Source organism: Urocitellus parryii, chromosome 6 (genome assembly GCF_045843805.1).
Source record: "Urocitellus parryii isolate mUroPar1 chromosome 6, mUroPar1.hap1, whole genome shotgun sequence".
Taxonomy (NCBI): domain Eukaryota; kingdom Metazoa; phylum Chordata; class Mammalia; order Rodentia; family Sciuridae; genus Urocitellus; species Urocitellus parryii.
Window position 1 is genome coordinate 89,667,814 of NC_135536.1, and position 12,811 is coordinate 89,680,624.

At 38.5% G+C, this 12,811-nt stretch overlaps 1 protein-coding gene across 3 annotated transcripts in view; it reads left to right on the forward strand.

Annotated features, from left to right (window-relative positions):
• The window catches only part of Ganc (glucosidase alpha, neutral C), a 78,114-nt gene extending 69,733 nt beyond the window's left edge, over positions 1-8,381 (forward strand). For all 3 annotated transcript variants that reach the window (XM_026392794.2, XM_026392803.2, XM_026392787.2), the window contains exons 22-25: positions 1,498-1,611; positions 3,166-3,278; positions 3,798-3,901; positions 5,093-8,381. In XM_026392794.2, coding sequence (XP_026248579.1) covers positions 1,498-1,611; positions 3,166-3,278; positions 3,798-3,901; positions 5,093-5,202 — 441 coding nt within the window. In that variant the 3' untranslated portion in view covers positions 5,203-8,381. The remainder of the gene's footprint in view (positions 1-1,497; positions 1,612-3,165; positions 3,279-3,797; positions 3,902-5,092) is intronic.
• Positions 8,382-12,811: the final 4,430 nt, after the last annotated feature.

Sequence of the window (12,811 nt, forward strand, 5' to 3'; positions counted from 1 at the left end):
AGGTAACTTATCTGTCCAGGATGACAGCTGGATTGTAGGAGAAATCTTGGGAGAAATGAGACAAGCTCCCAAGTCTGCTGATTCCTCATCTAGAGCCCATTCCACTTTAACTTAACACTGTGCTCTTAAAAACAAACAAACAAGCCAAAAAAAAATGAAGAAAAACAGAACAGAGAGATTGGCCAATTAGAGAGGGAGATGTGGGGAGGAATAAGATGTTCTTTACTTCTTGTTGCCTACTGCGAATTAGGTATGGGGGACATTTTAACTACTTCATCCTCACTATCAACTTCATATATGTTCTTCTACTCTTCTCCTTGCTAACACTTTACCACAGCAAAGTACAAGTCCTCATGTGATTCTTACCAGGCTTTCCCTGCCAAGTGGCATTCCAGAAGATTGAGAGCTGAGGGCCATGCCCACATGATGTTGTTAGAGTCACTTAAATTACCCTTGATGATATGTATAAGAAAAGCAGTTTGTGGGGGGGGTGTTTGCTTTTTTGGTGGTGGTTGAGGTTTTTTTTCTTTTTTTTGGGGGGGGGGGTACTGGGGATTGAACCCAGAGGTGCTTTATCACTGAGTCACATGTTCAGCCCTTTTTATTTTTTTGAATAGGGTCTCCCTAAATTGGTGAGGGCCTTGCTCAGATGCTGAGGCTGGCCTCAGGCTTGTAATCCTCCTGCCTCAGCCTCCTGGGCCTCTGGGATTACAGGTATGCACCACCATGCCCAGCTATAACAGAAGCAGTTTCACAAATCCACCCTCAAAATTGAGTCAGTCATTCTGGTGATCCAGAGAAACAGAGAGCAAAAAGTATTCTGGTACAGTGATAAAGAACAAAAGTCATCTCCCCAAACCAAGAAATACTTTACATATACATACATACACCACTTAGAAAAATTAAGTCTTTAGCAAGGCTCTAGAAGTAAACATGTTTATTATAATTTATGAGAATGTTAAACTACAACATAGGAAAGGCCAGTTATAGAGTGTGCAAAATAAAATTCATCATTTAAAAGAAAAAACAGTAGCTGGACATGTTAGTGCACACCTGTAATCCCAGCTACATAGGAGGCTGAATCACAGGTTCCAGGCCAGCCTGGACAACTTAGCAAGACTACGTCCCACAAAGGGCTAAGGATGAAGCTCAGTGGTAGAGCACTTGCCTTCATGTGCAGGACCGTGGATTCAGTTCCCAGTCTGCAAAGAAAACAAGAAAAGAAAAAGAAAAAGCAGCAAAAACAAGTATATGTGATAAATTAATGAAGGGTAGTCAGCTTCCCTAGTAATTGGAAATTGAACCATTTTTTTGTTGCTGTGCTCTTTCCTTTTAATGCCAGGATCCCCACATATACTACCTCTGTGCCCACAAATTTATCTTGCCCTAGAGTCTGTACTTATAAAGAGTGGAATCTTATATAATGAAATATTTTTAAATTCTACTTTGAAATTTCCTTATACAAATACCTTTCCTGATATTGTTGCTGTGCTGTAGATACCAGTATTTCAACGCGGTGGAAGTGTGGTACCAATAAAGACAACGATAGGAAAATCCACAGGCTGGATGACTAATTCCTCATTTGGACTCCGGGTTGCTGTCAGCACTGAGGTATTTGGGAAAACAGGTTACACTTTTTATTACTTCTGTGTCTCTTTATAGTCTTTCAAAAAGTCTGATAGCATGTAAAAGTGGTGAGCCCCACCTATGGAGATAGGTACTTCTAGAGTTTATCTAGAAATCAAAGTTTTAAATAATTTCTGAATTATTACCTAGCTAGTCTGCCCTTCTTGGAATTGTCTTAAAAGAACTTGGAGAAAGAGGAAAATGTCTTTCTTGAACAGTTGACTGTTGGTTCTTTTTAGCTGAGCAGTGATTACTGCTGGGCTAAAAGTTCATTAGATCATAGGCTGTGTATTAGCTCTGAAACTCATTCTCTCACAGAAGGGTACCTGTGACTATGGACCACTTTCAGGGACCCCAACCCCACTAAATGACTTCTCATCAGGTAACTCAAACAACTGAAATCTCCCTGAGTAAAGCCTGGTAGGATCGAGATCTGATTTGTCCTTTTAAGAAGATCTTTTAAGCCATATGAAACCTGTATCAGACTTCTCTCCTGGCCGTGTGCCAAAATATAGGGCCAAATATAAATTTTTACTCATATTATTATAATACTTATCTTTATTTTATATTAGCATTGTAAAATAATTAAGTTATAGCTTTCTTTTCTGTTTCATTTAGGCATGTCTTTGTGGGCCAAACTAGGGATTTGGGACCCATGTGAAATCCCAGAATAAATGCAAAATACTAGAGATCCATTGCACATCAAGTATTGCCAATAATCTTAATCTGCCATATGGAGTGCTATGACATTGTATGATATGCAAAGGGGCCCTTCTGCCGAAAAGAGTAGGCACCAGATACCTTTCTCGAAATGGAAGATCTAGAGATAGTTGATCCTCATCCATTATATTCTGATTTTTTTTTTTTTTTTAACATCAGTTTCATTCTGTGAACCTTCTTGACCTTGTTGTCACATTCTGGGATAGTGTTTTCAGTGATGCCCCTGACCATACTTCACAGTTTAAATTTCTTCCAACAAGGTTTAATTCTTCGTGCACCTCTTATGTGACTTCTCTATTCATATTGTTTCATTATCTATTTGAGAGTGATTGGGTATTGAATATATTAGATATTTGTATGACTACTTTGTGCAGCTTAAATATTGCTAGTTAACTTTCTATGCTAAAACAAATACCTGAGATAATTAACTTATAAAAATAAAAGGGTTATTTTAGCTCACTTTTGGAAAATATTTCAGTTGGCCTCATTGCTTTTGGGCCTAGGTGAGGTAGCACATCATGATGGGGAGTACATGGCAGAGCAGAGCCACCCAGGGGTCCCCACAGTCTCCTTCAAAAGGCACAATCCCAATGACCTTAAGACCACCACTATATCCCACTTCTTAAATGTTCCTGTGCCTCTCAATAACACCATGGGCTGAGGACCAACACATGGGACTTTGGGGACATTCCATATTCAAACTGTAGCAAATCTAAGTTTTTGTTTGACATAAGTTTTCACATTTTCAAAATTATGTCCCTTTGGGAGATGACATTCTTTTCCTATTACATAAAACATGTTCCCTGATTCACTTAACAGGGTTCTGCAGTGGGGGAGTTATATCTCGACGATGGCCATTCATTTCAGTATCTCCACCAGAACCAATTCTTGCACAGAAAATTTTCATTCTGTTCCAGTGTTTTGATCAACAGGTAATAGCAGCTAAAGAAGCTATGTGTTTTTTTTAAATAACTTATACTATATTTAGGCATCCTCAAATAAATGCATTGCTGTTTTTGGTTATTATTTAAAGAAATGAATTGGGACATTTTTCAGTTACTCTTCCATGCGTGTTCCTTTTTTAATGTTCATTTCATTCCCCAATACCTAAAAACTAAAAAAAAGTGCAATTTGGGCTTTTATAATTCCTTCCACCAACTCATTAAGTGCCTGATTTCTTATAATTTGTTACAATATCCCAGTTACATTTGTGATTTTTGTGTACTTCTGTGATTTTCTCAAATGGTGTTAAAGGGAGATTGATTTGGCCAGTGGTTTGTTAGTCCTTGGCATAGAGTCATCTTTTTTAATCTCTTCATCATAGTCAATAAGACCCTGAATGAATCATGACTCCATAGGGACAGATGGAAGGGAACTCATAAGAGATTTTGACCTGTGACTAATTCAAATCCCCATCCTTCTTCTCCTAAATCCATTTATATCTATTCCAGTTGTGCAGATGAGAGGGGTCGTTATCTCAGCAAATGTGTGGTGGAGCAGATCTTGTTCTTAGGCCTCAAGAAGAAGCCATCTTCTGTGACTACCCACTCATCTGGTGAGGAAACAGTTCATTCTTACCTCAGCATTTGTTTTTGTAAACATGAAAGTGTCTGCCATGAGGAAATGCTTAGTTTCTAAACTAACATGAGTCTAGCTCAAATGGACTCTGCACTTACTGGTGGAGGTCAAGTATTCTAGTCTCTATAGTGAATAAGACCATTCTGGTCTTTCTTCTTGCTTCCTGCCTTATTTTTTCTAAGGGAAATTGTTTGGGGCTTGACTTAGTAGTTTAGGTATTTCTGAATGCTTTTTTAATCTGTAGATATCTGGGTGCTGGAGCTGGAGCACAGTGGTAGAGCACTTGCCTAGCAAATGTGAGGCACTGGGTTTGATCTACAGCACCACATAAAAATAAATAAAATAAAATAAAGGTATTATGGTTCATCTACAACTAAAAAACAAATTTTAAAAAATCTAGATATCTGAAGCCTTGGTGAATCCTGCCCATGTTGATGGAGTTTATGGAGGGGCATAGGATGGGAATTATATCCTTCCATACCTACTGAATTTCTTGGGCACATCACTTTGTCAAACTGTCTTTTCAACCAGGGCTGTATTCAAAACAATGAAGGTTTTTCATGGTTTAAAAAAAGGCATAGAAATTCATGAGTAAAAGTGCTATTAGGGGGCTGGGGATGTGGCTCAAACGGTAACGCACTTGCCTGGCATGCGCGGGGCGCTGGGCTAGATCCTCAGCACCACATAAAAATAAAATAAAGATGTTGTGTCCACTGAAAACTGAAAAATAAGTATTTAAAAAATTCTCTCTCTCTCTCTCTCTCTCTTCTCTCTCTTAAAAAAAAAAGTGTTATTAGGGCTGGGGTTGTGGCTCAGTGGTAGAGTGCTCACCTAGCACATGTGAGGCATTGGGTTCGATCCTCAGCACCACATATAAATAAATTAAATAAAGGTATTATATCTACTTATAACTAAAAAAAATTAAGTGCTATTAAATTAGATTCTCAGGCGAGATATGTAGCTCAGAGTAGAGAGCTTGCCTGGCAAGGTTGCCTGCAAGGCCCTAGGTACTGTCCCCAGCACCACACATAGGCAAACACAAAAATTAGATTCTTCTAAGTAAGTTTTTATGATAGAGTCAGAAAATATGTCAGATTTGAAGAATATATTTTTTCCCTCCTAAGTATATGTCAAACTTTTCCTCTTTTTTTTTTGTCTTGCTATGTAGATGGTAAAGATCAGCCTGTGGCTTTTATGTATTGTGACAAAACATCCACCCTGAACCTGGAGAAGCTTTCACTGAATATTGGCTGTGACTGGGAGGTCCACATCAAATGACAAAGAAGCTCCCCTGGTGTTGCTCAGAAGGAGCTGCCTGCATCTTTTCAGTTCTTCCCTTGGCCTCTTTTAAGATTTGTGCTGCAATCTAATTGGTTTCCTTAGCTAAAAATAATCTTGCATTAGTCACTTATATACTAATGGACAATAGATTTCATATTTTAAGATGATTAATGATTGAGACTCTTTTTTACAAATACGACTCTTCCTACATACCTGCAAAGCCCTGAGACATTGATAGAGTTGGTGAATTTTCCTTGCCTCTTGGACTATGGCCCTGTGGTAAGCTCTGTGGGCCAGTGAGTGGCCTCTTTTTGAGCAGGACTGGATGGATTTTTAGGTGTGCCAAGCCTACCCAAGTGGCCCATTTATTGGGCTTGCCTCAGGCCAATGTGGCAGATTCACTCTGGCTACAGCAGGGAAGTTGCCCAGTCTCCAAATGGACAATAGTGTCTGGTGCCACAGTTATCGTTTGCCTACATTGACATGGTTAAGATAACCCTCTCTGTGTGTACTGCATACCCTACAACAGTAGGGACCTGTTCTGCCCTAGAGATTTACTCAGGAGCACAAAGGATTATTTTCCCTTTCCTGCTTCTCAGGCTCAAAAGTTCTAAATTAATCTTCTTAAAATTTAAATTATTTGATTGTTTTTATTAAATACTGTCTACTTGCCTAAGGATATTGATAATATGAGTAAGCTCTAAAAAAATGAGTAAGCTCTAATTAATAATAATGCAATAAATACCCATGTCCTCACCACTCAACTTCAAAAATAGAGAACAAGGCTGGGAATAGAAGACAAGTGAGGCACTTGCTTCAGGCATGATAAGAAGTATTTTAATGTACTATTTTTAAAAATTGTAATTATTGTAAAAGTCATGCTGAACAAAACATCAAAATCTTTTATAAAGATAGCCTCAGGATTATTGAGTTTTCCTTTTGCTTCAGGCTCCAATATAGCTTGGCATGGAGTAGAACATTACAACATACCAGTTGGATCACAATGATCTCTGCTCTGGAGACCCCAATAATTTTCTGTTGCCTACCACAGCATCTGTTGGAACAGCCTCAACTCCTCAGTACTCTCAGCATGCACACTTTCTTATCAGTCTTCCTCCACTTAGCTACTTAAAATGTCACCTCTGTGCCTTCCCCTCCCTGAGCTGTAGCATCCTCCCTCCACCCAGACAAATCTTACCACCCTTTCAGACCCAATTCAAATCTCACTTTTCCACACACTGTAACCACCCTAGCACCCCAACTCTTCAGTGCCCATTAGCAGTGATTTTGCCATTCTCTGAAATGTTGTTCCACATATAATTGTGGTGTATTATGCATTCTCAGGGATTGTACCATAATGTCTCAAGTATGTCTGTCTTTTCTTGATAGATTCTCTGTTAAAAGCATGTTATATTTCTCTTATATCTGCTAGAGCACCTTTACACTTGACTTTCAGTAACTGTTGGCTGTGATTGGTTAACTGATAGATTATATTGATTAAAAAGTGAATATAGGAGACTGGGGTTGTAGCTCAGTGGTAGAGTGCTTGCCTCACATGCATGAGGCCCTGGGTTCAATCCTCAGCACCACATAAAAAATAAACAAATAAAAATGAAGATATTGTATCCATCTACAACTAAAAAAAATTTTTAAAGTGAGGGTAGCATGTATTTATTTCTAATTTTATTTTTCTGACATAGGAATCTGCCCAAATGCAGTAAACATTGTACATTTCTGATGGTCACATTTAACTGTATTAGTTGAGGTTTGAATTTTGCACCAAATGAAAGCTGACATAGCTACATGTGTATCCTTTGCTCCTATTTGTGTATGTTTTGCAATTAAGGAAAAAAGAAGACTCCTAAATTAACTGAAGTCATGAATACTAGCTTCAGTTTTCCCTTGCCAACCTAAAATAAAACATAGCCTGAAAACCAATGCTCTTTCCTAATATAAATGATGGGGTTTTATTGTTGTATTGTTATTTTTATTAATGATGGGGGTTTTGTTGTTGCTGTTTGTAGTGCTAGATATTGAACCCATATTCTTAAACATGCTTGGCAAGTGTTTTATTATCAAGCTATATCCCCAGGCCTAAATAATGGTTTTTAATAGCAATTAAAGTTTAATAATTAAGACCTATCTTTTAGACAAACATTTATTTCATGTCTGTTATTCCATTAAAATATCTTTGGAGGAAGAAAGAAAACAGGAACTATTAAAGTTAGTGAGGAAATGCTCTGCCTTGACCCAAATCTATACTGAAACATTTTACAACAGAGAAATATTGTCTGGTGTTTTTGTTTTCTGCTCTTATTGCTTCTCATACTTTACCTGCCTTCTATGTGGAAAGCTATATACCAGAGATCCATGTGCAGCTGAGTTGACCTACCAATATTCAGTTATCTAGTAGCTAATTCTTGATATGTTTTCACAGGAAACAGGATTTTATGTGAGAAAATTAAATTGTTTCAACAAATATTGTAGCAAAGCTCAAATGAATCCATAATTTATCTGTCCTTCAAGACTTAAAAGACAAGCAATAAATTGACAAATTCACTTAAAAGCAGAAAGTATCCAACAGGAAAGTGGGCAAAGATAAACACAAAAGAAACTAAACAGACAAAATAAGCATATGTAAGATGCTCAGCCTTATTAATAATCAAATAAATTATTTTTTGCCTGATGGGCCAAAATTAAAAAGAATGAAAGCTGGATGCTATGGCACCCACCTGTAATCCTAGTGGCTTGAGAGGTTAAGTCAGGAAAATCTCAAGTTCAAAGCTAGTCTCAGCAATTTAGCAAGGCCCGAAGCAACTTATTGAGATCCTGTCGCAAAATAAAAAGGCCTGTAGATGTGGCTCAATGGTTAAGTGCCCCTAGGTTCAATCCCCAGTACCAAAAAAAGAATGAAAATGTCCGGTTCTAATGGGAGTGTGGGAAATAGGCACTCTTGTGCATCATTGACAAAATTATAAATAAGTATCATCTTTCAGGATTGCAGCAGTATCAAAATTGTAAATTTGCATACTATAGCCTAGAAGTTCCACTTCAGATAAATGGTCAGAGCTACTAACTGCAATGTGGTCTATACTATAGAAAATTGGAAATAAATGTAACATCCCTCCTTTAATAGATGATTTGCCAAATATAGTACCTCCATGTAGTGGAATATTATGCAACCATTAAAGATTAACCTACATGTATCAACGGAAATGTTTTGATAAAATATTTACTGAGTAATTTAATCTAAGAAAAGTTATAACAAAACAAACTCAAATTCAAAGAACATATACTCTCCAAAACATGAAGGCCACACAAAAACACAGGTGGGAATGGTTCCAGATTGAAGGAGACTAAAGAGACATGACCCTAGTTGTGATCCTGGATTGGATTCTGGACCTATAAAGAACATTATTGGGACAGTTTGGCAACATTTTGGATGGAATCTTTTGATTGCGTAGTAATTGTCCTGGTTGTGCTATGATTACATAGAAGAATTCCCTTGGTTTAGGGAAAACAACAGAATTCAGTCTGCAGGATTCCTTCACTTTCACTTTCACATCTCCTTCAATATCAGTAAATCATAATGATAGGCAGCAGAAGCAATCAAAACACAAATATCTGGAGGGTATTTATTTATTTTATTTATATGGTTCTGGGGATCAAAACCAGGGCCTTACACATGCTAGGCAACTGAGCTACATCCCTTCCCTTAGAGCTATATGTTTTTTTGTTTTGGGGGGGGAGGGAGGGGTACATTGTACCGAGATCAAACTCAGGGGCACTCAATCACTGAGCCACATCCCCAGCCCTATTTTATATTTTATTTAGAGACGGGGTCTCACTGAGTTGCTAAGCACCTCGCAGTTGCTGAGGCTGGCTTTGAACTTGTGATCCTCCTGCCTCAGCCTCCTAAGCCACTGGGATTACAGGCACGCACCACTAAGCCCAGCTAGAGCTACATGGTTTTTAGTTCATAGTTAACCACACGTAAAAACCTTATGGGTAATGAGATTTATGACAATATCAAGCATTCCACTCTGATTTTTAGATTTTCACTTACTAAAACCTTCAAATGGTTAGCAAAATTCCAGAAGGCACTTTAACTAAAATAACTTCTCAGCCTGGTGGACGTGGGGTAGGAAGCTATCAGTAGCAACACTGGAAACAGACTACCAAATTAGCCACAAACAATGGAATACAGCAGCGTTCTAGGAGAAATACAGATAAGGAGACATTGGCACCTGATATCTGATCTGCTCGTTTTATAACCTTCCTTGCTAAAGGTTGCAGTGCTGTGGCAAGTCACACAGAGTTGGGCAACTGTTTCTTGACAGTTGTTTCCAGCAGTGCTGATGGTATTGATTCCTCCCTAATTAAGGAAGGAAGCCATGACTAAGTGAGGATCTGGAGATCTTATACCTAATTCCATTAATGAAATCTCGGTCATGCATTTGCTTCTTCATTGCAAGTCAAGGGACCTGGGGCTTGGTTCTACAATAAGCAGGGGCACTCAATCACTGAGTCACATCCCCAGCACTATTTTATATTTTATTTAGAGGTGGGGTCTCACTGATCCTGACCATGCCATCAAGCCTCTCTGGGCTTTGGTTTCCTTATTTGTTAAATAAAATAGATAATCTATTTACATTCTGTGAGTTTTCAGTGATTTAACTAAAAATACAACAAATTTGTCTTAAGTGGGGTTAATCAAACCTATAGAGTTATCCTACAGGTTAAAAATACTCTATGGGGCTATGGCTGTGGCTCAGTGGCGGAGTGCTTGCCTAGCATGTGTAAGGCACTGGGTTCAATTCTCAGCACCACATATAAATAAATGAATAAAATAAAGGTTCATCAACATCTAAAAAATCTTTTAAAAAATAGAAAATAAATAAAATAAAAATACTCCATGGATATAAAAAAGGAAAGGTGGAGAAACCTGGTAGCCCCCACTTAGCCAAGTGATCAAAGTTTGAATCACCTCTAATAAAACTATATCAAGTACCCCAAAATATGATTTGAGAAGTGTACGTCACATTTGTGATAGTCTTTCTTCAAATCCACAACCTCAATCTAAATCATGGGAAAAACATCATACAAACCCAAGTTGAGGACATTTTACAAAATACCTGACAAATACTGTTCAAATGTAGCAAGGTCATGAGAGACCAAAACTCCAATTGTCAGATTGGTGATCACTAAGGAGTTCTATCTTTGCAACCCTTATGTAAGATATATATATATGAATGATAAGTATTATAAACAAATATGTTGCTTATAATAGTGTTGAATCAAAGAAATGCTTGGGCGGTTTTTTGGCAGAAAAGACAGGGATAGGAGCCATTAGCCATCACTATTGTGCAGGGAAAATCATTCCTGCCACAGTTATCATGAAACCTTGAATGAGATACATTATTAAAACTAGTTCCTTGCCAGGCAAGGTGGCACATACCTGTAATCCCAGTGATTTGGAGGGCTGAAGCAGAAAGATCACAAGTTTTGAGTTCAGCCTCATCAAGTTAGCAAGGCTCTAAGCAACTTAGACCTTGTTTCAAAATAATAAAAATGCTTGTGATGTAGCTTAATGGCAAAGTACTCCTGTGTTCAATCCCCAGTGCAAAAAGGAGGGAAATAGTTTTTTATCCTTAAAGAGGTTTCTGGGAGTTGAAATATACAGCTGTTTATATGCTCATTATCTGCCTTTTGTTCCTGGGCTCAGATTGGATTCTTCCATAATAGCATGAGTTTCCACAGTTGTGCAGCTGAATAAAGTTTGGCCTACACATCTGAAAGAACATTTTACCCACAACAACTGATAAAGAAAAATGAATAGCACCTGGCCCTCTATGTGCTAGATATTCCCACCCTGCTCTGACAAGAGGCTTACCCTGTCACATACTCATTCTAGTTACTAACAGATGCAGCTGGCTTAAACAGCTGAGGAAAGAAAGTTCAGCAAGTGTGTGGCCCAGAAAAGCTCCTCTCAAATCAGCCAAGAGACTGTGATTACATTGGCAGACCTTATGTACAAGAAATTTCTGTACTCACAGAGAAATTCATGCAGCAAATATATAACATACATTTATTAAGGGCCTTCTGTATACTTAATCCTGAGGGTGGAATGGGAACCTAGTCCCATCTTCATAGTCTTGTGGGCAAGCAGGAAGTTAAATAGCTAAAACAATAAAACGTGGGTCAGTGCTGTGAATTTCAGCACTGGGGTGGGGCTAAAGTAAGGATGGTGGGGAAAGGAAACTCCACCCTTGCTTTCTGGGCCTTGGTAAATTTGAGGGTGAACATCAATATTTTTAGGGGTAGTTTTAGCACATGTGGATAGGCAAGCCTCTGATTGGAGACACCACCACACAAACCTGGGCAGATTGCACCTAGATTCCTGTGCTGTGTACAGGGAAGATGTTCAGTAAATGCTCATGGAGTGAATGCGGATTTGCATCAATGAAAGATATGGTTCAAATACATGTTCACCAAAGGTCCGTGTATTAAAGTCTTGTTCCCCAGGGTGGCCCTACTGAGAGGTGGTAGAATCTTTAGGAGGTAGGGCCTAGTGGAAGGTCCTTAGGTTATTGGGTATGAATCCTTGAAGGGGATTGTGGGACATTGGCCCATTCCTTTTCCTCTTTTGCCTCCTAGCCAGGAGGTGAGCAATTTTGCTCTGCCACAGATTCCTGCTAGGATGTGCTGCCTCGCCACAGGCCCCCCAAAATGGGACCAATTGATCATGAGCTGGAATCTCCAAAACTGTGAACCAAAATAAACTTTTTCTCTTAATTATCTCACGTATTTTATTATACTGACAGAAAACTGACTAATACAATGAGTGAAGGTGTCACAACTGACTAATACAATGAGTGAAGGTGTCACAACAACTGATAAAGAAAAATGAATAGCACCTTGCCCTCTATGTGCTGGCTTAACCCCAAGAAATACTAAATTAAGCTCTTCTCTAAGATCACCATTTATTGAGTGCTTAAAACAATCCTGGTATTATTTTTTCATTTTTTTTTAAACTTTATTTTATTTATTTATTTTTATGTGGTGCTGAGGATCAAACCCAGGGCCTTGCATGTGTGAGGCGAGTGCTCTACTGCTGAGCCATACCCCAGCCCCTTGATATTATTTTAAATGCATGACATGAATTAACCTGTTTTAATACTTAAAGGAATGACTATCATAACCATTTTTTATAATATTTTTTAGTTAGATGAACACAGTACCTTTATTTATTTTTATGTGGTACTGAGGATCAAACTTAGTGCCTCAATGTGCTAGGCAAGTGCTTTACCACTGAACTACAACCCCACTTCTATCATACCCATTTTTTAGGTGAGAAAATTGACATGTAAGATAAAGGAAGGGGTAACTCAGAGTTATACAGGCACAGCCACTAAGTGGCCAACGCGGACTTTGAATCTGGACAGTCAGCCTCCAGAGACTGTTCTAACTCTATTCTGCCTCTCAAAGAGTAGTAAAGATCCATGGGCATTTTATGGAGGAACAGAAGGATAGGCTAATGGCCCCTATAGTGCTTGACACAGGGCTTCTCAAAGCTATATCCCAGGCTCAGGGATAATGAGCCAAC